Source organism: Sus scrofa, chromosome 13 (genome assembly GCF_000003025.6).
Source record: "Sus scrofa isolate TJ Tabasco breed Duroc chromosome 13, Sscrofa11.1, whole genome shotgun sequence".
NCBI classification, from domain to species: Eukaryota; Metazoa; Chordata; class Mammalia; order Artiodactyla; family Suidae; genus Sus; species Sus scrofa.
The window spans coordinates 24,601,991-24,629,130 of record NC_010455.5 but is presented as its reverse complement, the minus strand read 5'-3'; the positions used below and the strand labels follow the sequence as shown (position 1 = coordinate 24,629,130).

The following is a 27,140-nucleotide window of genomic DNA, read 5'->3' as shown; positions in this document are numbered from 1 at the left end:
CAATAACATTTGTTTCAATGTGGATTTGAAAAATATGACCTTTCTATTAAAACATGTGATATTACCTTTCATTTAAAAATAATCTCAGATAAATAAAAAAAATTAAGGAGTTCCCATCGTGGCTCAGCAGTAACGAACCCAACTAGTATGCATGAAGATGCGGGTTAGATCCTTGGCCTCACTCAGTGGGTTAAGGATCTGGCGTTGCTGTGAGATGTGGTGTACGTCACAGATGGGGCTCTGATCCTGTGTTGCTGTGGCTGTGGTATAGGCCAACAGCTGCAGCTGTGATTCAACCCCTAGCCTGGGAACTTCCATATGCCATGGGTGTGGCCCTAAAAAGACAAAAAAAAAACAAACAACCCCCCCCCAAGAAAAAAACCCATATTGTATTTTAAGTATAATCAATGATTATAAAGTTCAGTGCATGATGACTGAGGGCAAGCGAATGGCACCATGTTTGAATTTCTAAGATATGTCAGTTCTCAATCAGAATTCAACCTTAGTCATTTTTCCTGTGTCTGTAGTGAAGGCATAGGGTCTTACCTACGTCTTCACAAATGAAAAGTAACTAGACCCCTGGAGTTCCTCTGTGGTACAGTGGGTTAAGGATCTGGCATTGTCACTGCAGTGGCTTGGGTTGCTGTGGGGGCATGAGTTTGATCCCTCACCCGGGAACTTCCACATGCCAGGGGTATGGCCAAAAGAAAAAAAAAAAGGAGGGAGTTCCCGTTGTGGCACTGTGGAAACGAATCCAACTAGTATCCATGAGGATGCAGGTTCGATCCCTGGCCCTGCTCAGTGGGTCGGGGGATCTGGCGTTGCTGTGAGCTGTGGTGTAGATCACAGACGTGGCTCGGATCTGGCATTGTTATGGCTGTAGTATAGGCTGGCAGCTGCAGCTCTGGTTGGACCCATAGCCTGGGAACTCCCATATGCCACAGATGAGGCCCTAAAAAGCGGAAAAAAAAAAAAAAAAGAGTAACTAGACCCCAGTTTAGGCGTTCCTCCAAAAGGGGTCATGTAATCTCTGGTATTTACATTTTAATTATAATGTGTAAGCTATGTCTACCTATTTTAAAGCAAAAGAAAAAAATGTAGTATATGAATAGTTTTCAACTAAATATATAGCCTATGAATAAAGATAATTATATAGTTATTTACATTATATAGTTATGTATAATGTATCATAATGGGCTATTTCTACTTGTTAAATTTAACTAATATTGATTGCATAACCAGATGGTTATGAACAAATATTTACTTGAGTCTTAACAAACTAATGTGGGTAAATGAAAACTTCATAGTAAAATAGTAGCAAATACATTTATTTAAAAAAAAAAGAAAAGAAAGAAAGAAATTTTCTGAAATAATTCCATTTATGTGAAGTTCTAAAACAGACAGATGACAGAAATCAGAACAGTGACTGCATGAAGGTTTGGGGCAGGGATCCACTGTGAAGGAACACTTGGTGCTTTCTGGGATAATAGAAATGCTCCTACATCTTAATAGGATTGTGGAGTATATAAGTATGTGCATTTGTCAAAATTTATCAAAAGCTTTCAAAACTCCTTTGGAAAAAACTGAAAATCAAAGTAAGCCTGCTCTTTAGGTACAATTTCTCCTTTAAAAAAAAAAAAAAAAGGATTCTTATAAATTGTCCCTATTCTAAAAGGGACAGAAGGCAAGAATATGCAATTTAAGGACACAAGATCTATTATTTCATTGTATATAAATTATACCTAGTTTTTTTTTTAAAAAGATTAGAAGACATTTAATTAAAATATTGACTAAATAACAGTCTTGGTAGAACTGTTATAGCATAAACATAAGCGGTGACACTAAATGGCTGAAATACGATAAACACTAGCATTAAAGGAAGATCACTGAATTCAGAATCCAGCTATGCCTCTCACCAATTGGGTATTTAAATGTAAATTAATTAAAATTAAATAAAATTTAAAAACAGTTCCTCAGCTTCACTAACCACATTTTAAGTGTTCAGTAACCACAAGTGGCGGCCACTGGATGGTATAGCTACAGAGCATTTCCACCATCACAGAAAGTTCTGTGAACAGCAATAGGGTAGATACTGTCCTGTTCTAGAACATCTACTTTTAGATCATCAAAACTTATGCTTTACAACTGCTTCATTATTTCTAGGAGACATTTTCTTGGAAGAAAATAAAAGAGCATGTATATATTACCATATAGAGTTAGATTCAGCCTCAATATTCAATCACATCACAATGCTCACTACTTAAAGTCAGTCATGCAGTGGGTCTCAATAGCTCAGAACAGCAGACTCTTGCCATCCCAATCTAATTACCTTGCAGTATAGATGCTGCCACAGACACTTTCTGATGTCAAAGTTGGCCATTTAACACCTTATTTCTTCTACTTTGTCACTGGGAGTGAAGTGGGGAGGAATTTGACAATACTAGATAAAAATTGCAAATGTGTATACCATCTGACTAGCATTCCCACTTCTGGGAATGTATTCCGCAGAACTAGCCCCGAGTGTGTCAAATGACTTATACACCAGGTTACTCATTGTGGAATCGTTTGTCATAGCAACTGGAGGGAGGCCAACTAACGTGGAATTGATCTTCAGAGCCTTTGAAGGGGTCCTGGATCAACTTTCTGTGATTCCAGATCAAAGGACATGACCCAGACAGGAACTGGTTTATCCACAAAGGCAAATTTCTGCATCAACTTTTAAAGAATGTGTATGCCAGTGTCAGCTACAGAGATTTAAGGGATTCCCCCCACCCACCAAGACAAGGTAGAGGTTTAATCTGCCAAATTGGAAGGAATGTAGCAAGTTAGTCTGAATATGTGGTGTTACAGTATGTGTGTTTAAATTTCAAAGTGTTTTGAATACCCAATTTAGGGGCGGAGCGGGGGTGATAAGTAAGCATATATAAGCTAACCACAGCCACGAGGCTGGTCTCAAGTCCAACGCGCTTCAGCAGTTTTCAGGTAAAAAGCTATGATTACCTTAGTCAAACCCTTGCCCTAGCAGAAAAGCCTGTCACAAAGCAAAATGGACTAGACCAGGTCTCATTCATTTAGGAAATGCAGCCTAGAGCTGTGCTGTCATTAGGGCTAGACAAACACTCTATAATTACCTGGTGCCTCCCAAGAGTGGAGAGGCCAGACCCTTCTGGGCTTCCACTTGAGCACCTAAAACGTGCTCCTTAGGAAGGCAGGCAGGGCAGGCTTGGAAGTGTGTGTGTGTGTGTGTGTGTGTGTGAGAGAGAGAGAGAGAGAGAGAGAGAGAGAGAGAGAGAGAGAGAGAGAGAGAGAGAGAGAGAGAGTGGAGGGGAGGGAGGGAAAGAAAACCTTCTGTACATGTACCCGTAGTATCAGTGGTAACAACTCAGACCCATGGTGGGGGTGGGGGATGCTGTAGGTGCTGTGGCAGCAATAACGCTTGGCTGGCAAGAGAGGCAAGATCCAAGTACTCCACAGTTCATCACAAAATCAACAATATTCTTAAGTGGACCATATACACAGCTGGGTATGGGAAACCACAAGGCCCAAACTAATGGATTATGCAAACCGGAAAAACCGTTTAAACAAAGCAAGCATGTTAGTCCTTGTTTTGTGTAGCTTTGACAAAAAGAATTACTTTTATCTGTGGAATGGTGGTGAAAGCCCAATGAGCGACTGAGTCGCACACCAAAGAGGTTAAGCCAACATTAGCAGGGGACGTGGGTGAAGAGCTGTGGGCTGAAGCTGGGATTTTCATGTGATGCCACAAAATCACACTTGCTGCCTGCTGAGCAGTACTGACCTGCTTGCTCACAGGGTTGGCGGGTCAGGACTGTGAACATCTCTTCTTCCAGCTGCAGGTGAGAGAACACTGAATGAGAGCGTGTCGTGGCCCCTGACTTAAGTTCCCAAAACTTGCACTTGTATTAAAACACAAACCCACTTCACTCCTTCCAAAGGAAAATAATCTGGAGGACAGATGAAACTAGAACTTTTGAGATAGACCAAAAGCTGGATCTATCTAGGATCTCTACACAGCCCTAACCAACCCCCCCCCCAAACCCACCATGCAAGGAAAGGAAGAAGAGTGAGTTTGCTGAAATTTTAAACTCAAAAAAATATTTCCCAAAAGAAGTCAAGCTTCTCCTGCAGATTTCCCCACCTCCCAGGGCAGAATAAATCTCCCAGCTATTATTAACATTCACAGGCAGGGGAAAGGCTGTTCTTCAAAGCACACCAGCAAGGGAGGTTTCTGTGTGTGGTAACAACCCACAAGCCTGAGGTCGCCCTTTCAAAACCCAAGACGGGTTATCTGTGGCTGCGGGCTGGCGACAACTGCAAGGGATGTCGCGCTCCCAGGATCCAGCTCCCCAGGATCTGGAAGGCCCCACTCTGGCTGGACTGCGTTTCCGCACAGCCAAAACAGTCAAGCACCCGGCGCATCTCCGGACCCGAAGAAGCGCTCGGTAAAGACGCGTCCACTCTCCGGGCACCGCAGGGACCACCTCCCCGCCGCCCGATGTGGGGCTCACGTCCTTCGGTCCCTACCTCCGGCCCCCTGCGGAATCCGATTTCGTTCCTCACCCTCACAGCGTCCCGATCCTTCTGCGGCGGTTTGGGCGCAGGGTCCCTTGTGTTCACCTGTGCGCAAACAACGCGAAGGCGACCCGCGCTGCCGCAGTGCCAGCCGGCAGCGGCGGGCACGCAGGACGCTCCTGTGGAGGCGGGGAGAGGCGGAGAGAGGCAGGGCGGGGCTGCCTCGGCCCAGGCCCGCCTCTTGTGCGGGTTCAGGCCGAGCACCTCTTCACCTTCCCTCTTCTAGTTCCCCAACACATTTACCCGAAATGGGGGCGGGCAGGGGTCAGAGGCGCCGAGAGCCCTTGGGTCTACATCCACGATCCTGCCCAGACCTACCTGGGGAAGGTGGGCGAGAGGTGTCTACTGCCTGCCTTCCTCTTTGATGTCAAGGCCAAGAGGCTTTTAATCTTTTAGTTTCCTCCACTGTTAACCTCAAGTGGGGGCAGGGCAGAGACTGAGCATTCAGTGGGTGTGCACACGTGGGCCCTGTGTCCCATCTTTCCATGGAGTGGAGGCCAGTAAACACCTGTAATGCTGGGGGTGAGGCAAATAAGCAGGCTAGTCTCTGGATCATTTGGACCAGAGAGCAAAGTAATACAGAGACTTCCCCTCTCAAATGTTTTAGCAGCACCACCTTGGCCATGCCCAGAGACATTCTCATTGGTTACTGACAATGCTCTCCTCCACTGTGTTTTATGTGGGTGTCATTAGGACAAAGTTCAGGACAAACACTCCCTGGAAGAGGCCAAATAGGAAAGATGACAAAAATGCAACCATTCAAATGCCTGAGGTCTATTTTTAATGCAGCAATAGGTAGGCTTCCGGCCCCTCTGGGTAACCCCAAGGAATCCTGGAATGATTCCATCAAGAGGCCTGAGCAGGCTCCTCTTGGATCACCCCTCTTTGTGGCTTCTGAATGTCTGGAAGGAAGAGTTGAGGACCCCACTATGTCCTAGGAAGCTAGGCCCTGTGCGCCACTAGTTTTCTGCCCTGTGCAGGTGGGGCAAACCCTCTCTGAAACAAGAGGGTCTTCAGAGAAGAATGTTTTAAGACCTCAGATCCCAGAGAGGAGGTCCCCAAGGTGTGTGTGTGTGTGTGTTTGTGCATGTGTGTACACACTCACACACAGGCATGCAAGAGCAATAGTCACTCACCCTCAGTTTGATGGACAGGGGCCCTTGCAGAAGATTTGTACAGGGTCTATGGTTGGGGTCAGGCATTCAGTGAATACTTGCAACTGATTTCTGAATGTAAAATACTATTGTGTTTTTACTACTGTGTTATTTTATTACTAATATTTTCATATGTTTCAGAATTCAACATTTTCTTTGATCAGTTTAGCAAAGCTTAAAAAGATCTGTGAATGGCTATAATCAAAAAGAACACAAATAAAAAATATTGGCAAGGATATGGAGAAACTGGAACCCTAATAAACTATTGGCAGGAGTGTAAATTGGTGCAGTCACTGTGGAAAACTGTAGGGAGGAGTCCCAAAAAACTACAAATGGAACTACCATATAATCCAGCTATTCCACTCTTGGGTGTATATATCCAATAAATAAATAAATAAACACACTAATTTGAAAAGATTCATGCACCCCAATGTTCAAAGCAGCATTATTTATAATTGCTAAGATGTGGAGGCAAACTAAATGTCCACCAACAGATGAATGACTAAAGAAACTATGATTCACACAGACATACACACAGGAATATTACTCAGCCATAAAAAACAATGAAATGTTGCCATTTACAACAACATGGATGTACTTGGAGGGCACTATGCTTAGTGAAATAAGACAGGGAAAGACAAATACTGTATGATATCACTCATATGTGGAAGCTAAAATATACAACAAACTAGTGAATATAACAACAATAAAGACCTATGATGTTCTGTATTGGAGAAAGTTCCATATTAGGGGAAAAACTCTCTTGAAATTTCTGGAATATGACATGCCCTGATTTTTTTTCCCACCTCTCTAGATGCCTTTTGCTGGTTTGTGCTCCTCTCCCAAGAATTTCTCAACACTTAGTCCTGGCATTATGGCAGTTGTTGAGCAAGTGACACCTATTGCCTACCACCAGAAGCAGCAGTCCCAGCATGTCAACCCATTGCCTGATTTGCAGGTGTCAGGGTCGCCAAGAAAGATATGACTCGCACAGGCTCTGGGTGGAATAACACTTCCCTTCCATAGAGACGAGACAGAGCAAGAGGCGTTTCAATAGGTCAGCATCCATGCCCCATGATCAGTGGGTCTTACCCCACAGCCAACACAGTATACAGGTGAAGGACTCCTTCCCCTCCCCCATGGGGGGCTCTGAAGTACAGAAAGCTGGGGGACATGGCATGCCTCTGGGCCAGTGACCCACATGCTCAGCAGAACAAAGAAGTATACCTCAAACCCAGAACTGGGGAAGATGTTCTCAAGCAAAGAGGTATGGCTGCTACAGGCTTTGATGGCTCTTCATCTCTTTGTCAGGAAATGTTCCAGGCCCAGGGCAGCCCTTCTAGATTGCATGTGTCTGCCTTTCCCAACAGTAATTTCTGATTAGTCTGTCTCTCCACTAGACAGAAAACCCCATACAAGCAGAATCCATACTATTCTTACTAAGTGTTATAGTCTCAATGTCTACAAACAGTCAAGTGGCTAGTGAACTCTCAGTAAGTATGTGTTGAATAAACAGAATGCTCTTTTACGGATGAAGGATATTAACCCTTTGACTGTCTTACTTGACACATACTTTTCCCAAATTTTCCATTTCAGACTCAACATTTTTACAAGTGACTGCTGTCTTTCTGACTGCATGTTGAGGCTTGTAATATCTGAGTTGAACAGAAGATATCTATTTGGAAATAGTTTATAGCTGCCTAGAATATAGACCATAAAAACAACTGGGTTATCCAGGGGACTGCTAGATTGGTATTTAGGAAACCTGGTTTTTTGTCTCATCTCTTCTAAGTACCAGCAGGTACATGACCCTGGATACGTCTCTAGACTTCCAGGATCCGCAGGTGTTTTTTTTGTTTGTTTGTTTTGTTTTGTTTTTTAATCTGTGAAATGAAGGCATTGGGTAGTATCTGTCTATGATGCCATTATTTTTGAAAGCTCAAGGCTAGAGATGTACATCCTTAGCACAATGGGAATGCTTGGAGTTTGGGGAGAGACTAGAGATAATCAAGAGTAAAGGTCTAAGGGTAGAGACTTGGGGTGAAGGTCAAATTGCCAGAGGTCACGAAGAGTGGGTAAGGAGGAAATGGAGCATTTGTGTGTGTGCGTGTGTGCGCGCAAGTGTGAGCATGTGCCCCAGAGGACCCTAATTTCTGCTCCCCTTCAAAGCAGTCCTCACCTTCACCATTTTAACCAAACTTATGTCCTACCTAAATTTATCACCTCATTTTTCTTGCTTTTGTTTTTGATTGAGCAAGTTTAATAAAATACAAGGAACAATTTTTCTCTGAGTTTATGGTTATATAACATTTTTGTAGGTAGAAGATTGTGACCAAGATTTTTTCCATCTGATATTTCTAAGAATCTATATTAGTCTGGATTATCCTGAGAAACAGAAACATATCTATGTGTAGGGGTGTGTGTATGTGTCTGTGTGTATACAAATACATATACACATATATACACATGTAAGTGTATACATGCATATATATATACATGATTTATTGAGAGGAGTTGGCTCATGTGGTTATGGAGACTGAGAAATCTCATGATTTGCAGTTGACAAGCTCAGAACCCAGGAATACCAGTAGTGTACGTCTAGTCTGAGTCCAAAGGCCTGAGAACCAGGAAAGCTGCTGGTGTAAGTTTCAGTGTTTAACCAGCTATCTGAGCATTTGATGATCCAGTCAGGTTAACACATAAAATTATCCATTGCAAAATTCAGTTGCCTTTCCTTGAATTCTACACTTCCATCCCCAGATCCAGGTCTTTCCTGGGTGGTGTCATATGGGGCAAGTCGTGCCTTGCAATAGAAGTTCTGGGCTAGAAAAAGCCTCATCCCAACCTGCTCTTGTGGAAGACTTTCAGGAAGACTGACAAATGCACTTTGCAATAATGGCTCAAGAGTCCCATTTATAAAGGAGAAAAGGCAAATTTGGAATAAGATTTGTGAAATTAAAACCCAGTACCACTGTGTGCTTTTAGTCTTTGGAGGTTCAGGAGTTGAATGAATCCTTTACCTGCTGTAGTTTACTGCAAGTTTCCGGCCTCCTATACCTGCTTCAGTGCCAGACCTCACTGATCGCAGCTGGGTTTGATGTAACACCTTCTATCCCCTTCTTGGACCCTTCTTTCTTTCTGGCCTCAGAAGCTCACTCACTGGACCAACCCAGTGTATTCCACCCCACAGTTACCTCCCACACCAGTTCCATTTTCCATACATTTAACAAATTTTGCCTTGGTTGCTTCTGTGTTCCAGGCACTGTTCTGTGTGCTGAGTCTGAGTGGGAAATGAGTCTGACGCTTGGGGACTGAGCTTCACTCCCACCCTTCACACCCTCATCCCAGCCCTCTTATCACCGGATCAGACTTTTTGCACAGCCTCCAAGGATCTGCCCCCACTGTCACCTCATAGCCATCTTACTTAGTGTTCACTTTTTTGTGCCATGGACCCTTTTGGCAGTCTGGTGAAGCTGATGCATGTTCTTGGAATCATTTTTTTTTTCTCTTCTTCTTCTTTTTTTTTTTTTTTTTTCTCTTTTAGGGCCATACTTGTGGCATTTGGAGGTTCCCAGGCTAGAGGTCAAATCAGAGCTGTAGCCACTGGCCTACACCACCGCTGTAGCCACCGGCCTACACCACAGCTCACAGCGATGCTAGATCCTTAACTCACTGAATGAGGCTGGGGATCAAATCTTCGTCCTCGTGGTTGCTAGTCAGATTCGTTTCCTCTGAGCCACAACGGGAACTCTGGAATCTTTTTTTTTTTTTTTTTTTAATGTAAATAATGAAACACACAGAATTGCAAAGGGAATCTTTATATTGACGTGCATTTTCAAATGTTTTAAAAATCAAATTTGTGATGTCTGTGCTTCTTTATTAACTCATTCAGTAATGAGATCCTGCTGCAAATCCAACACCTACTCTAATTTCAAAGTGTGATGAGCATAAAGGATAAAGACATCTTCCACAACTGTAATGTGACATGAAAATATCTGTGATTTCTACTGGTGACAAAGTCACAAGTCTTGCCAATACCATTTGCTTTTTGATTGTACCCCGAATACTATTTCCATTTCCTGAAAATAAAGAAGTACTTCCTCCTGTGCAGAGACATAAGTCCCCTGAGTTCTGTGGACCTCAGGTTAAGAGCCTGCTGGATCAGTCTTACAGCATAGCTATGTGTTTCCAGCTCAAAATCTTTTGATGACTCATTCATTCAACATTGAATTCTTACTCCCTACTGAAATGAGCCCAAATTTAGCCTGGCATTCAAAGATCTGCTTTTACCAATTAATTTCTTTCTGCTTTAAAACATTTACCTAAATGGTACTGTATATTCTATTCTTTTGCCACTTCACTTTTTCTTTCGAAAGTCCCTCCCCCCGCACCGAGATTTATCCAAGTTGTTAGCTATAGATTTAGTTAGAAATAAGTTGTGTAGTATTCTAGTGTATAAATAAATTACAGTTTACTTACGCTTTTCTGTATTTGTGGATATTTGGATTTTTTCCATTTTGCATTGTTTGTAAACAATGTTGTATTGGATTTCTGATTGTTATTTTAATTAATTATTTTAGGGCCACATCTATTGCATATGGAAGTTCCTAGGCTAGGGGTCGAATTGGGCTGCATCTGCTGGCCTACTCCACAGCCACAGCAACGCTGCATCCAAGACATGTCTGTGACCTACCCTGTAGCTCACAGCAGTACCGGATTCTTAACCCATTGAGTGAGGCCAGGGATCAAACCTGCATCCTCACTGATACTAGTTGGATTCGTTTCCACTGCGCCAAATGGGAACTTTTTTTTTTTTTTTTAATTTAAAAAATGTTTTTAAATTTTTTTGTTTTTTAGGGCCGCACCCACAGCATATGGAAGTTCCTAGGCTAGGGGTTGAATCAGAGCTACAGCTGCTGGCCACAGCCACAACCACAGCAATGCCTACACCAGTCTGCAACCTACACCACAGCTCACGGCAATGCCGGATCCTTAACCCACTGAATGAGTCCAGGGATCGAACCTACAACCTCATGGTTCATGGTTGGATTCATTTCACTGTGCCACAATGGCAACTCCTATGATTATTATTTTTAAATGAATAAAAAATTTAAAAATTTGAATGGATTAAATATTGCTAGCTAAAACTGGTGAAAACTAAAAGCTCTTTGGGATCCTGGGAACTTGTTCTGGATCAATTCTACCTGAGTCACAGATTGGCACATACTAAGCCCTTTCTTAGAATTGGGCCCTGCCTGTACCAGGGACTGGGCGGGCATGGATGGCCCAGCCAAAAATTTTAAATGGGTTAAGATTTATAAACAAGAGCTTCACTTGTCCCCTTGGGGAACAATTTTAATTGCAATCTCTTTCCAATTTTTATCACCTGGTAGGGGAATGAAATTCTGCACTCCTAGTTGGAATATGCCTAATTTCCTCTTCACTTGACTGCTTCAATTTATCTTTTTTTTTTTCTGCCTGATTGGATTCTGCATTCTTCTCATAGTTTTCTTGTCTGGCTGTCAGCCACAATTCTATTGTCATTTTATAACATTCTCTCTACAGTGTGCCTTTGTTTACAATTACAGCTAATTTAAAATTTTTTCCTCCTTTCTACTTTAAAATTTTTTATTGTCCTTTTTCTAACTTCTTGAACAAAATGGTTAACTTATTATTTTAAAAAATCCCTGCCACACACACACACACACACACACACACACACACAGGATTATGCTATATATGCATCCAAGGCTATGTTCTTTGCTTCAAATGTCTCTTCATCTATGTTCCACAAATTTTCAAAATGAACACTTCTGTTATTATTCAGCTCTAAATATTTCGTGATTTTCTATTATGATATTCTTTGACCCATTGATTTTATTTAAATGTATTTTCTTAGTTTCCAGATTATGAAGTTTGGGAACAAAATTTTTATAACTAAATCAGCCATAAATCAGAGTTTTTTGTACTGTAGTTAGAAAATTTAGTGTTTATGATATTCATCTTTAATAGTTCTTAAAATTGCCTTTGTGGTCATGTACTTGGTCAAATTTGTAGATAATTTATTGAGTTTGAGTAGACTAATGTTTTTAAAATTCAATTTAAAAATGTGGTTGTATGCAGTAACATTCCTGTTTTTGGTGTACAGTTCTACAAATTTTAGCAGATGCAGAAAGTCTAGGACTACCTACCACATAGAACCAGAACCATTCCAGCAGCCTCTACTGCTCAACCTCTCCCCACCCACATCCCCTGGCAATCACTAATCTGTTTTCTGTTCCTTTCATTTTGTTTCCTTTAGAATGTTTTGTGGAGTTCCCATTGTGACACTGTAGAAACGAATCTGACTAGTAACCATGAGGTTGAGGGTTCAATCCTTGGCCTCGCTCAGTGGGTTAAGGATCCCGCATTGCCGTGAACTGCGGTGTAGGTCGCAGACTGGTGTAGGCATTGCTGTGGCTGTGGCTGTGGCTTAGGCCGACAGGTGTAGCTCCAATTTGACCCCTAGCCCCCATATGCCATAGGTGTGGCCCCCCCAGAAAAGAATGTTTTGGTAAACGGTATCATTTAGTATATGACCTTTGAGTCCAACTAATTTTACTCAGCATAATGCATGTGAAATTCATCCATGTTGCTGCATATATCAACAATTCATTCCTTTTTATTGCTGAATAGTATTTCATTATCTGAATATATAACTGGTTATCCGTTCACCAGCTGAGGGACATTTATAAGGTTTTCAGTAACAATATACATTTTAAGTTATTGGGAGCCTTATATGTACAATTCTATATATGTCCATTATATTAAGCTTATTGTGTTGTTCAAATTTTCTATAGACTTAGAAAAAAATTGTCTCTGGGATCCATCACTTTCTGGGAGATTTATACTAAAACTTCCCACTATGAGAGTATATATGCTGTTGTGTGCTTGTAATTCCTATAGTGTTTTCTTTATATACTAAGAAGCCTGTGTTGTTAGACTCATATAGGTACAGAATTGTTATATCTTCCAGGCAACTTATTCTTTTATCATTAAGCAAAGCTTCTCTTCATTCCTAATAATGTTTTCCAAGTCCTTTTTATCACATATGAATACTGTCATGCCCTTTGCCCACCACATATATTCCCCACTCTTTTCTTCCCTGCTCTGGCTCACAGATTGCATCGCCCAAGCTCCTTTGACAGCTGCATTGTGGTTAGGTTGCTAAGGGGAGGCAAGAGATTTAAGAGTGGAGAAGAGAGGAGTTCCCGTCGTGGCACAGTGGTTAACGAATCCGACTAAGAACCATGAGGTTGCGGGTTCGATCCCTGGCCTTGCTCAGTGGGTTAACGATACAGTGTGGCTGTGAGCTATAGTGTAGGTTGCAGACGCAGCTTGGATACCAAGTTGCTGTGGCCCTGGCGTAGGCCAGCGGCTACAGCTCTGATTCGACCCCTAGCCTGGGAATCTCCATATGCCCTGGGAGCGGCCCAAGAAATGGTAAAAAGACAGAAAAAAAAAAAAAAAAGAGTGGAGAAGAGAAAAGTCAAGTACTTCTTGCCCCTCCCTCCTCTCTCTAAGCTGCGTTTTGGTGGAAGCCCTGTTCCTCCATGACCGCAGGGCCAGTGGAGATCCCTCCTCCAGGGTTCCAGTATCCTTTGAGGGTAAAACTCTTCTTCCCCTCAGAGTGGCAACAGCTTCTCTCTGTTTTTCATGCCTGTTTTTGTTTGTTTGTTTTGTCTTTTTAAGGCCACACCCATAGCATACGGAAGTTCCCAGGCTAGGGGTTGAATCTGAGCTGTAGCTGCCGGCCTATACCACAGCCACAGCAACTCGGGATCTGAGCCACATCTGCCTATACCATAGCTCACGGCAACACAGGATCCTTAACCCATTGAATGAGGCCAGGGATCAAACCCGTGTACTCATGGATACTAGTTGGATTTGTTACTGCTGAGCCATGATAGGAACTCCTTATGGCTGTTTTATTTCCTGAATTCTACCTCCTTCTGTGGGTTGTCCCTAAACCATCTCATCTGTGGATTCTGCTGGGATGCAGGTTTTATGCGCCTTTTAAAACTATTCCATTTTTGAGTAAATCTGTAATTGCTGACATATTTTTACTTATTCCTATCATGTTATTTAGTGACCAGTATTTATTTTGCTTTATTTCTTTGTCTTCTTCTTCCCCTCTTTCCTATCTTTCAATAGAATTTATTGATTTTTCTTTATTCCCTCTTTTCTGTTCACCAATTTTCAATATATATGTTCTATTTTTATGCTTTTATTGGTTACTGTGCCATAGTAAGAAATGGTCTCTGCTCTTGGTTCCTGAGCGCTCTTAAATCCTCTGGCATTTCCCAGGTGATAGGAACATATTTTGTTCTAATGAGGTAACTCTTGGTGGCCTCCTGGATAGGGGCTGTTCACCAGAAAGACCAAGCATGATTAGAAGCTTGAAACTTTCAGCTACTATTACTACTACTACTATCACTGCTACTAGCAGATCCAGTGGAGATGTGTGTCACTAACTGACTCAGATCAAGGGTTCCCACCTCTCCAAGTACAAGTGCAGGGTTTCACACCTCCAACCTTGTAGGTGTCCAGGGGGCACCACCAGGTTTATGTTTTCCTGGGACATTACTGGGTCGAGTTGAATGCAGCTGGGCACTCAGATAGGAACAGAACAAAGTTCCATTGCAATGATGGATTTTGCTCTTTTGAGAAATCACCAGATTTAGGGCTGAGGCATCTAAGCTAAGATTGTGACCTGAGAGTAGGAAAACTTCTGGAGAAGGTGGGACATTCAGCTGGTGAGACCTCACCCTTTTGGTGGTGTCTCTCCCAGCGATCCTGCCCAACACAACTGCAGGGGGCGCCATTCAAATGGACTATGGCCCTGAAGCTGTGTAGTGTGCAATCTCTATAGCCAAATGCAGTGGCCTGGGCCTGGCTGGACACACAGGCTTCCCTGCATTCCCCACTTCTTGCCTTTTTTCTCCCTAACTTCTAGAGGGTCAACTTCCAAGCTTGGAGTACCAGGTGTACACCCCTTTGAGCCTCTCCCCACTCACCTCTGGGACTGTTTGAAGATAATGTTCTTCCCACCTTTAGGAACTGTGAACCAGTTTTTGGATGCTGATAATTCTGTCTCCAGTACTGATGGGCCATCAAGATTGTTGTATATGTATATATATTTATATACACATATAAAATAGAAATATATATTAAAATATGTATGTATATGTAAATTCATGAGTATAGCATAGTTTTTTGTCTAAGCTGGGGTGTAGGAAGGAACACCTGAGGGTAGACATTATGACTAGCCTCTTTTTTTTTTGTCTTTTGTCTTTTTAGGGCCACACCCATGGCATATGGAGGTTCCCAGGCTAGGGGCTGAATCAGCTGTAGCTGCTGGCCTATGCCACGGCCACAGCAACACAGGATCCAAGCCGTGTTTGCGACCTATACCACAGCTCACAGCAATGCTGGATCCTTAACCACTGAGCAAGGCCAGGGATCAACCCCTGTCTTCATGGATACTAGTTGGATTTGTTAAGCACTGAGCCACGATGGGAACTCCATAGCCTCTTTTTATAACTGTTGGGACTAACAGATATTAAGTGATTTGGCCAAGATCCCCCAACTAATATGTGATAAAAATAACTCCTGATTTGTCTGACCTCCATTATTGTGGTACTACCTGATTAGTAATTTCTAGTGAAGGAGGAGAGTAAAGAGAGTTTATTGAAGAACATAGTAAAAAAAACATATATATATGAATATAGAATACACAGGTATACAGTAGAATGCACAGATCTTTTTTTATTGAAGTAGATTGATTTACAATGTTGTGTTAACTTGTGCTGTACAGCAAAGTGATTCTGTTATACATCTATGTGTATATATATATACTTTTTAAAATATTCTTTTCCATTATGGTTTATCATAGGACATTGAATATAGTTCTCTGTGCTATACAGTAGGATATTGTTGTTTATCCTCTCCATATATAATAACTTACATCTGTTGACCCAATCCCCCCACTCCTTCCTTCCCCCAGCCCCCTCCCCCTTGGCAGCCACAAACTATTCTCCTTATCTGTGATTCTGTTTCTGTTTCATAGAAAGGTTCATTTGTGTCATATTTTAGATTCCACACGTGATATCATATGGTGTTTGTCTTTTTCTGACTTATTATGATTATTTCCAGGTCCATCCATGTTGCTACAAATGGCATTATTTTGTTCTTTTTTATGGATGAGTAGTATTCCATTTCATTCTTTTTTATGGCCAAGTAGTATTTCATCGTGTATATATATCTTCTTTATCCATTCATCTGTCAATGGAAATTTAGTTTGTTTCCATGTCTTGGCTGTTGTGAATAGTGCTGCTATGAACGTAGGGGTTCATGTATATTTTTGAATTGTAGTTTTGTCTGGATATATGCCCAGGAGTGGGATTGCTGGATCATATATGGTAACTTTATCCTTGATTTTTTTAGGAACCTCCATACTGATTTCCATAGTGGCTCTACCAATTTATATTTCCAGCAAAAGTGTAGGAATATTCCCTTTTCTTCACATCCTCTCCAGCATTTGTTATTTGTAGACTTTTTGATAATGTTATTTGTAGACTATTCTGATCAGTGTGAAGTGGTACCTCACAAAGTGGTACCTTTGATTTGCATTTCTCTAATAATTAGAAATGCTGAGCATCTTTTCATGTGCTGATTGGCCATCTGGATGTCTTTGAGAAATGCCTATTTAGGTCTTTTGCCCATTTGTTAATTGGGTTGTTGCTTTTGTTGTTGAGTTGTATGAGCTGTTTGTATATTTTAGAATTTAAGTCCTTGTTGGTCATAATATTTGGAAATATTTTCTCCCATTCCATAGGTTGTCTTTTTTTTTGTTTTTTTTTTTTTTTTTTTTTAATGGTTTCCTTTGCTGGGCAAAAGCTTGTAAGTTTGATTAGGTCCCATTTGTTTATTTTTGTTTTTATTTCTGTATGAAAAGATCTTAAATGCTTATTAGTTCAATGAATTTTTAATGCATACACACCACCTAGTTCAAGATACGGAACATTTCCATCATTCCAGAATGTCCCCTCATACCTCCTCCCAGGGGTCCTCACTACTGTGACATCTGTCACCATGAATGAGTCTTGCCTTTTCTTGAACTTTATATGAAAGGAACAGCACAGCACAGGCTCCCAAGTGAGGCTTCTCACTCTAGGTGATAGGCATGAGCATACTGGTGCATGCTTGTGTGCTGTCGAGTCTTGTTTGCCCTTCTTGGTGACACACTGAATATAATACCAGAAACACACACCACACACAGTGAATGGATGAGCTGAGTCATGGATATTCTGTAGATCTCTAATTGCCAGGTTTAGGATGAGGCAACATCTCGAGTGAATTGGCTACATTTATATTTGTTTCAAGCACAATAATGAAAGTCATTGCCCCAGTGAGCTTTATCTGTTTTTTTTTAATAACTTCCATTCTTTAATCACATTAGATGTTCATTTGGAAAACAACGTTAACTTCATTAGGACAGTACTGCTTGATTAAATGCTTCATCCCACTTAATCAGAATGGAGACAGTGGTGGGTATAGAAATCTCAACTTTTAGAAGGACGAAGGCCATCTTCTATTTCTCCTATCTCTTTATAGGACTGTTCTGGGTAGAAACATATCCAAAGGAAAATGAGTACTGCTCACTACTGGCCTTGAAATGGGCAAGAGGAGTCTTGCTTTTCCCCTTTCTTTTCTCTCCTCTTTCATTAGTGTTACCATAAATGATAGTACAGGCAGAAAAGAGAAATGCTGCATGTCCCATGGGCCATAGCCTCCTTCATGTCTCAAAGGCAGTGTAACTAGATGATAGTGATTCAGGCATTGCTATTTTACTAGTTGTGTGACTTTGGGAAGGTGACACCCTTTCTGTGCCTCCAGTGCCTCAGCTGTAGAATGGGGACAGGAATAGTACCTGTGTCACAGTACCTACCATTGCTGTGAATGAGCTGGTGTGTTACAGGAACTGCTAGAATGCATGAGACTCTGTCGGGCATTTAAAACATGACAGATGAAGAGAAGAGCCAAGGTGACTGGGAGATAAAGATGGGGAAATATGGAGTTCCTGTGGTGGCTCAGTGGTTAATGAATCTGACTGGGAACCATGAAGTTGTGGGTTTGACCTCTGGCCTCACTCAGTGGGTTAAGGATCCAGCCTACCGCATGAGCTGTGATGTAGGTCACAGATGCAGCTCGGACCCTGCGTTGCTGTGGCTGTGGCTGTGGCATAGGCCATCGGCTACAGCTCCGATTAGACCCCTAGCCTGAGAACCTCCACATGCCACAGGTGCAGCCCTAGGGAAAAAAAAAAAAAAGATGGGGAAATATGTTAGGATGTATTATAAAAAATACAGATAAAGAAATGGAAGAGAAATTATGAGAAAAAGAGGATTAGTTCTGGAAGTACAGCATTCTGTAGCAAGTTCCAGAAACAGAGCAGAGAAAATAGCGGGGAAGAGATGATCAAAGATGTAATACAAGAAAACCCCCCAGAATTAGAGAAAAAATAATTTCCAGAATGAGACTGCTAAATTGAACACCCCGCACAGTGGATGAAAAAAGAGGCAAACAAGCTATGTTATTTTCAAAACATTGATGATAGAGAGGACACTGGAGAGAGAGAGGAAGAGAGAAGGAGAAAGAGACAGTTTACTTACAAAGAAATGGAAATCATTCAATCTTCTTAATAACAACACTGAATACCAGAAGATATTGAAATTATGCATTAAGATTCCCCTCTATAACCAAATAAAATGGTGATGATAGTAAAAATAATTCTAATATGCAAACAATAGCTAATATTTATTGATTGTGTACAAAGTGTCAGGAAGTTAAATTCTTCACATTGATCCTGTTTAATGCTCACAAATTTATAAAAAAACTTTTATTATTATTCCCATTTTGCATATGAAGAAATAGAAATGCAACAAGATTAATTAGCTTGTTAAAGGCAGAGAGTAAGCTTTGGAGGCAAAATGAGTTTCTAAAAAATTACGAAAATACCTGATTTGTGCAGTAAGATGTTAATGTTATAGCTGGCATACAGGGTAAGAGATTAAAGAGAAGAAAAGAACAAACAGAGAATTTGACAAAGGTCACTATATTTAAGATGTGAGAGAAATAGAAATTATCTCAGAGATGGAAAGGGGAAAAACTGTAGCACTTAGTAACTGTTATTTCTGTTTGAGTCTTTTGTTAATGAGCCTGTTTGCAAAATCTTTGCCATTAAGAAACATCTGGTATTTTGCAAAATCCATTATGATTCTAGGCACCTAAACGAATACTTCTCTACTGACGAAGGCAGCTTTATATGTTGAAATGTGTTCTGGTGTAAATGAAGTGGATTTGCACCTTGAGCCCCACTAACCTTGTGAAGCCAGGGAAGGTGTTCGAAGGAACAAAAATCAGGGTGTTTTAGCAGCTCCTGGAGAGGCAGGCATGTCCCTTGAGGAAACCTTTTTTTTTTTTTTTTTTTCAGGGCTGCACTCATGACATATGGAGGTTCCCAGGCTAGAGGTCTAATCAGAGCTGTAGCAGCCAGCCTACACCACAGCCACAGCAACGCAGGATCTGAACTGCATCGGCAACCTACACCACAACGCACAGAAACGCTGGATCTTTAACCCATTAAGCAAGGCCAGGGATTGAACCGCAGCCTCATGGTTCCTAGTCAGATTCATTTCTGCTGCGCCACGAGTGGAACTCCGAAACATTTTAATTTACCTTTTTCCAAGTAGGACTGTGTTGGTAAAGAGTCTCAGTGAAAAATTAGTGTGAACAAAGGAGTCTCTTAGGAAGAGAGTGAATCACCTTGGGTACTGCACCTGATAACCAGCATTGATAATCTCAAGATAGGCAGAAGTTTTAAAAAGTTCTAAGGGAAATTTGATGTGTTTGGGCATTTGGAAAAATTATTATTGGACATGTAACAGATCTTTTGGATTACTGGAAAAATACAGAAAATTAAGTAAATAAAAACGGGAGAAAAATGGAAGACTGTAAAAGGAAGGAAGGAAATGATGGAACGACTTGGCTCACCAGCGAGTAATACTTATATTGGCTATCTGTTCAACCAGAAAAGTATGATATAACCATATTGTGAAGATTAAGAAGAGGAAGCAGGTAGTCATGGTGTGTAGGAGGACAAAACTCTCAAACACTGAAATTGGAAATTAGCTGACATACTCTAAAACAAATGATCCAGAAGTAGCAAAAAGAGCATCCCACTTGGAAATGTGAGGCTAAGTATGAGAAGAAGCAGCTGAGAGAGTTGAAAGTAGATGCTTCTGAAGAAGCACCATATGAGAGTGAGGGTGGGGATAGGCGAAGCTGAGAACTGTTTTTTTAAACACTATTGATTATTATTATTATTATTATTAAAGTATAGTTTATTTACAATGTTATAGCAGTTTCTGCTGTATAGCAAAGTGACCCAGTCATACACACACACACACACACATTGTTTTTCTCATATAATCTTCCATCATGTTCTATCCCAAGAGACTGGATATAGTTCTCTGTGCTATACAGTAGGACCTCATTGCTTATCCATTCTAAATGTAATAGTTTTCATCTACTAACCCTAAACTACCAGTTCTCTCCCCTCCACCTTGGCAACCACAACTCTGTCCTCTCTGTCTCTGAGCCTGTTTATGTTTTGTAGATAGGTTCATCTGTGCCTTATTTTAGATTCCACATGCAAGTGATATCATATGGTATTTGTCTTTCCCTTTCTGACTTGTTTCACTTAGTATGAGAAACTCTAGTTGCATCCATGTTGTTGCAAATGGTATTATTTCATTCTTTTTATGGTTGAATAGTACTCCATGGTGTGTATGTACCACTTTTTTTTTTTTTTAACGGCTGCACCTGTGGCATAGGGAAGTTCCCAGGCTAGGGGTCATATCAGAGCTGCAGCTGCCAGCCTACACTGCAGCCACAGCTATGCCAGAAATGAACTGTGTCTGTGACCTACACTGCAGCCCACAGCAATGCTGGATCCTTAACTCGTTGAGCAGGGCCACGGATCAAACCCACATCGTCATGGATACTAGATGGGTGCATAACCTGATGAGCCATGACAGGAACTCCTGTACAACGTCTTCTTAATGCATTCATCTATCAGTGGACATTTAGTTACTACCGTGTCTTGGCTATTGTGAATAGTGCTGCTATAAAGGGAGACAAAGGTAGAAAATAAACAGAAAAGGATAAAGGTAGTGGGTAGAAAGGAGAAAGAAAAGCAAATACCCTCCCAGAAGGAGCTCTGATGTGAAAATGAGAGACACAGGAAGACACAGCTTGCAGGGAGGGAGACAGAGGAATGAACATTTACCTGACTCTCTTTTCTCCCTCTCAACTCCAGCTGGTGCTCCCCTGGTCAAATCCAATTGGGAACCCTGGATATATTCCATAGAGATCAGTCTCCTGGGACACAGAATAGGGTGGAGAAGAGAGACAATTCTGGTGAGGCAAATGGAAGATTTGTGTAGGGTTTCCTTTTAAAGAATAAGTGTTTGATTTAATGATCTATGCTACTTTTTGTTTTCTGTTTTATCTCTCTTTTTTTGCCTTTATTAATTCCTTTCTTATAACTTATTGGCTTTGATTTAGATTGGTCTTTTTTTTAAAGACTATTGAGTTTAGTTCTTTTCGATTTTTTTTTGCTCTTATACATGTATGTAATGCTAAAAACTTTTTTTTTTTTTTTGGTCTTTTTGCCATTTCTTTGGCTGCTCCCGCGGCATATGGAGGTTTGTTCCCAGGCTAGGGGTCGAATCAGAGCTGTAGCCGCCGGCCTACACCAGAGCCACAGCAACCTGGGATCCGAGCCACGTCTGCAACCTACACCACAGCTCACGGCAATGCCGGATCGTTAACCCACTGAGCAAGGGCAGGGATCGAACCCGCAACCTCATGGTTCCTAGTCGGATTCCTTAACCACTGAGCCACAATGGGAACTCCTGTAATGCTAAAAACTTTTAAGTACGACTAAGTTGCAACACAGGTTTTTTTAATAGACTATGCTCTGTTTCTAATAAAATAACCTGTTCTTTCCTTTTCTTGGTCCCTTACACTAGAAATTATTTAGAAATTAAAAAAAATTCCTATATAGTTCTGTTTATTTAAAGTCCAAAAGTAGGCAAAACTGTTCTATGATGTTAGAAGTTAATATATTGGTTAACTTTGGGAAGGAGGGGGATTGGGAAGGGGAATGAGGAAATGACTAAGGCTTCTGGGATGCTCTCTTGACCCCCATGGTGATTACATGGTTGTGTTCATTTGGTGAAAATGCACTGAGTTTGTTATTAGTCATTCTAGGCTGCCATAACAAAATACTATAGACTGGATGGCTTTTACAATGAAATTTCTTTTCTCATAGTTCTGGAGGCTGGAAAGTCTAAGATTAACATGCCAGTGAATTTGAGAGCTCACTCTCCTGGTTTACAGATTGTCTTCTCCCTGTGTCCTCACAGGACAGAGAGAGGGGTTGGGAGAGAATGAGAAAGTACACTCTGGTGTCTCTTCCCTTTCTTATAAGGGCACCAGACCTATAGGAATAAGGCCCCACCCTTATGGCCTCATTTAACCTTTATCGTCTTCTCACAGGCCCTATGTCCAAATACAGTCATATTGAGGATTAAGGCTTCAACACATGCATTTTTAGTGGGGGAGAATACACTTCAATCCATAGCAGAGCTATTCACTTATGATTCGTACATTTTTCTGAATGGATGTTACACTTCAGTTTTAAAAGTGTGTTCATAAGTTCTTGCTATGGTGCAGACTGTTAAGGATCCGGCATTGCCACAGCTGTGGTGTAGGTCGCAGCTGTGGCTCGAATTCAGTCTCTGGCTTGGGAACTTCCATATGCCACAGGTGCAGCCAAAAAAGAAAAAAAAAAAAGGTATATTCAGTGAAGTAAATGAAAGAGAGCATGACGAGCATTAGACATCCAAGTCCCATGGTCATGACTACTCTTGGAGACACATGGGCCACGTAACCAACTTACTCAGAGATGGACCAATGCTCATAGCCAGTGTGAAAAACCCAGTCTAGTCTATAGGTATGGGCCCTTTGCCTGACTCCCATATCTCAGACAGTAACAAAGTAGTCACTATCCCTTACCTCCTGTGTAATTTCCTCCTTCATTGAGCTGATGATCTTGTGAACAGGCAGTGGTCTGTATTAGGGTATGAGTGGCTGTTGGTAGAACAAAACACCGGAGTATTCCCAGGGAATCACAAGTTTGTTGGGAGGCTGCAGGGCAGGGTGAGGTAGGGAGAGAGAAAGGAAAAAGAAAAGAAAGACATCAAAAGTATTTTAAAAGGAGTTCCCATTGTGGCTCAGCGGTTATCAAACCCGACTAGGATCCATGAGAATGTAGGTTTGATCCCTAGCCTCGCTCAGTGGTTAAGGATCTGGCATTGCCATGAGCTGTGGTGTAGGTCGCAGATGCGGCTCAGCTGGTGAGTTGCTGTGGCTGTGGTATAGGCCCTTAGCTGCAGCTCTGATTTGACCCCTAGCCTGGGAACTTCCATATGGTTTGGGTGTAGCCCTAAAAAAAAAAAAATTTAAATATCAACATGGAAGATTTTTTAGAGCATTATATGGTTATTAATTTATAATTATATTGCATTTTGATCATTATTGTTTTTGCTTTTTGAAGTTTGTTAGCATTACCTTTGTGACCTGATGGTCAAAATTTGCTAGTGTTTCATCTTAGCATGAAAAAAGTACATATTCATTCAACAAATATTTATTGAGGGCCTATGATGTTCCAAGCACAGTTCCAGATTCTTAGGATCCATCAGTGAACAAAACAAAGATCCCTGCTCTTGTGGAGCTTTCATCTAAGAGAGAGGAAACAGGTGATAATCAATACTCACGATGAATAAGCAAATTTTAAAGTAATGTTATATGTGCTATGGAAGGTGAAAAATGTTTTCCAAAATAATAGAGTAGGGTAAGTGGGATGGGTAGTGCAGGATGTAAGCACAGACTGCAATTAAATTTAGGGTGGTCAGGGAAAGCCTCATTGAAAAGATGACTTGGAATGTGAGGGTAGAGGAGGTGGGCTGTGTGTGTGTGTGTGTGTGTGTGTGTGTGTGTGTGTGTGTGTGTATGGTATACACATTTGTGTGCACACTTCCTAAAGTGCTTTGTAGAGCTTTGCAGGACTTTGACTCTTAGTGAAGTGGGTGGGGGCAGAGAAGTGTCATGATCTCAGTTTTTCCGGGCTCGCACTGATGACTTTGTGAAGAACTGACCCTAGGAGGACAGGGAGATGGCTAGGAGGCTATTGCCATTGTTAAGGTGGGAGATGATAGTGGTCTGGTTCAAGGTGGCAGCAGTAGAGGTGGGAGAAGTGGTTGGATTGGGGATATATTTTGAAGTTAGACCCAACTGGGTTCCTGACAGATTAGTGATTGGAAATCAAAGAGAGGAGTCAAGGACCACACAAAGGTTTTGGCTTGAGTAGATTTCTAGAGCTGCCATCCACTGAGATGCAGAAGACTGTAGATGGTTCAGGTTGGGGGCTAGAGATCTGAAACTCAGTTTCTAAAATGCTAAATTGGAGATGTGTTGAGCAGACAATTGGATCCATGAATATGGGATTCAGAAGAGAAGGCTGGAATGGAGATAGCAATTTAGGAGCTCTCAGTAGGTAGTTGGTATTCACAACCAAGAGACTAGATGAGGTCACTCAGGGAATGAGTGTAGATAGAGGGTTGAAGAGCCCAAGGACTAGGCTGTGGGACACACACATGTTAAGTCTAGGAGAATGAGAGGAACAGGCAAAGGCCTGAGAATGAGGAAGCAGTAAAATGAGAGGAATCTGAGAGGAAAGAGTAATGGAGGCCAAGTATAGAAAGTGAATCATGGAGAGAGAATATATAATTTGTTTTGAGGGTATAACATTTAATATATATTGTTAATTGTTATTCAGATATTTTATATTCTTATTTATTTGTATATGCTCTTAATTTTGTCATAAAGATTGTGGATTTGTCCATTTGCTCACATACAGCTATTATTTTTGTTTTATATATTTCAAAGCTTTAATGCCAGGTAAAAAGCATTCACTTTTTAACCTAGCATTAAAGATTCACTTCTATAATTTTTCTATCTACCTTTATTTTTTTTATTTTTATTTATTTATTTTTTTTTGTCTTTTTGTTGTTGTTTTCTTGGCGCTTCCGGCATATGAGCTCCAGCTATTGAATCGAGCTGTACCACCCCTACGCCAGAGCCCAGCACGCGGATCCGAGCCGCCTCTGCGACCTACACCACAGCTCACGCACGCCGGATCGTGAACCCACTGAGCAGGCAGACGAACCCGCACCTCATGTTCTATCGATTCTAACCACTGCGCCACCCGGAATCTCTATCTACCTTTAAAATTTATTTATCTCCTTGTTGTTTTCTTTGAAAGGGCTGAGATTAAAATGGAAAATACCACAAATGAAGGTCAGGGACTCAAGAAATGTCCCAGGAGTAAACATAGAGGATGAGAGAGCATACACTAAGATGCATGCTTGAGACATGCTACAGCATTTAAACATTGTAAATGCAAGCTTCCCAAATATCATCTATTGATAAGATGATGCTACATTGATTGCTCACTGTGGAAGGGACACCACCACTGCAACAGAGCTTTGGCTGTGTCTTCAAGGGGCAAAGGCAAAGCTGGGTCTTATGGAGAATTGAAAGTTTTATCAAAGTAGGTCTTTCAGTGTGATGCTTGATCTGTACTGGATAAAGACCATGACTAACGGTTAGAATTGGTGGCAACAGCCAAGTGAGGACTTTGAGGTGAGGGATTCGAAAAATCTTAGGGAGTAAGACGTCTGTTGATGCTTCCTATAGAGGTGTTGATGTATCTATTCGGAAGTTTCCTGGCAGGAGTATCCCGGCATGGCAGTTATACTAACGCATACAATTGAATAGTAAATTGAGTTAAAGTAGGCAATAAGCTCTGTGTGCACTGGGGGAAGCAGGTGTGTGTTTGTTTCAGTTCCTCTACATAAAAACCAAGCCAGGCCATTTCTCACAGTGGTGCAGACCAATCCCCAGCTCTGACCACACAGTAGGACTCCTTTGAGTTGTCTTTCTAAGCAAACCATTTATGGTTCAGCATCTCCTTAATGCTTATAAAGTTTTTGCAGTCAGTGAAGCTGCAATTCCTAAGAGCAGAGTCCATTTAAATTGAAGAAAGCATAAGATTTTGACAAATACTGCTCATTGTTTACCTGCAGTGGATGTCCCAATGGACATAATCTTTTGTCCATTACTGACAAATTAGATTTGGAGTTTTCAGCTCCCATTTTGTTCTATCATGAGCTTTCAGTTACACATGATTAATGACTGTAATTGTCCCGACTTTCCATTTTTAGGAAGCAAAGACTTCCTGGTAGATGTAGCACTCTGCAGCTGCAGAGCACACTTTACGGTATTCAATGTCATTCCCTTAAATCCTCAATACCCTGGGCTTCGCTGAGAAAGACTCAGCTTACCCTCTGGCCTTAATTGTCTTTATTACTTTCCTTAAAAGAATCACTAAGATCCTACAAAAGGCTTAAAAATAGTTTTATCTCCCCATATTATTATTAATATTAAATTATTTTTGTATTTGCTCATATCATTTAACTAGTCAAATAATTAACTTATTGAATAAAAACTGCTATCCAGGGAGTTCCCACTATAGCGCAGTGGGATTGGTGGCATCTCTGGAGTGCTGGGATACAAGTTTGATCCTCGGCTTGGCACAGTGGATTAAGGATCCAGTGTTGCTGCAGTTGCAGCATAGGTTGCAACCACAGCTCAGACAGGAACTCCATATGTCATGGGGCAGCCAAAAAAGAAAACAGAAAAGGCTGCTGTCCAATGCAAAGATAGGCATTACACGTCACATAGGGAAGAATGTAATTAACATCATCCCCTCTGAGTGAACACTGTCAATGTCCCACTGCCAGGGCACCCAATCCCAGCAGCTGGGATTATTCACAACTGCTCCTTTCAGAGAGTTGCTTTGGCAGATAGGAGACATCAACCTGGAATGTTAACACCCCCAGCCCACCCAGGGCAGCCCACAGCCAATGAGTGACTGACATGGGGGTATAAAAGGCCAGCCCTCTTGCCGCAAGCTGGGACCACCTCCACAGTACACTTCATGCTCCAGAACTTCCCACAGGATCAGGCTGAAGCTGACTCTAGCTGTGACCACTTTCTGGCCTAGCTCCTCCCCCTGTTCCATCCTCTCTCCCCTTTCTCCCAAGAACACTCCTCTCATAAGTTATATGTAGCCAATCCTTATCTCAAGTTCTGGCCTATGAC

General features: G+C 41.5%; 1 protein-coding gene and 1 long non-coding RNA gene across 7 annotated transcripts in view; one reads left to right on the top strand and one right to left on the bottom strand.

The window, feature by feature from the left end:
• Window positions 1-5,552, bottom strand: part of ENTPD3 (ectonucleoside triphosphate diphosphohydrolase 3) — a 36,064-nt gene extending 30,512 nt beyond the window's left edge. The window contains exons 1-2 of one of the 2 annotated variants that reach the window (XM_005669376.3): window positions 4,582-5,552; window positions 3,800-3,851 (exon numbers count right to left, since the gene is read on the bottom strand). In XM_005669376.3, the coding sequence (XP_005669433.2) occupies window positions 3,800-3,839 (40 nt within the window). In that variant the 5' untranslated portion in view covers window positions 3,840-3,851; window positions 4,582-5,552. Of the gene's footprint in view, window positions 1-3,799; window positions 3,852-4,545 lie in introns of both variants that reach the window. The other variant, XM_003358380.4, reaches the window with a different exon arrangement.
• Window positions 1-27,140, top strand: part of LOC110256427 — a 200,114-nt gene that overhangs the window by 62,632 nt on the left and 110,342 nt on the right. The window lies entirely within an intron of this gene.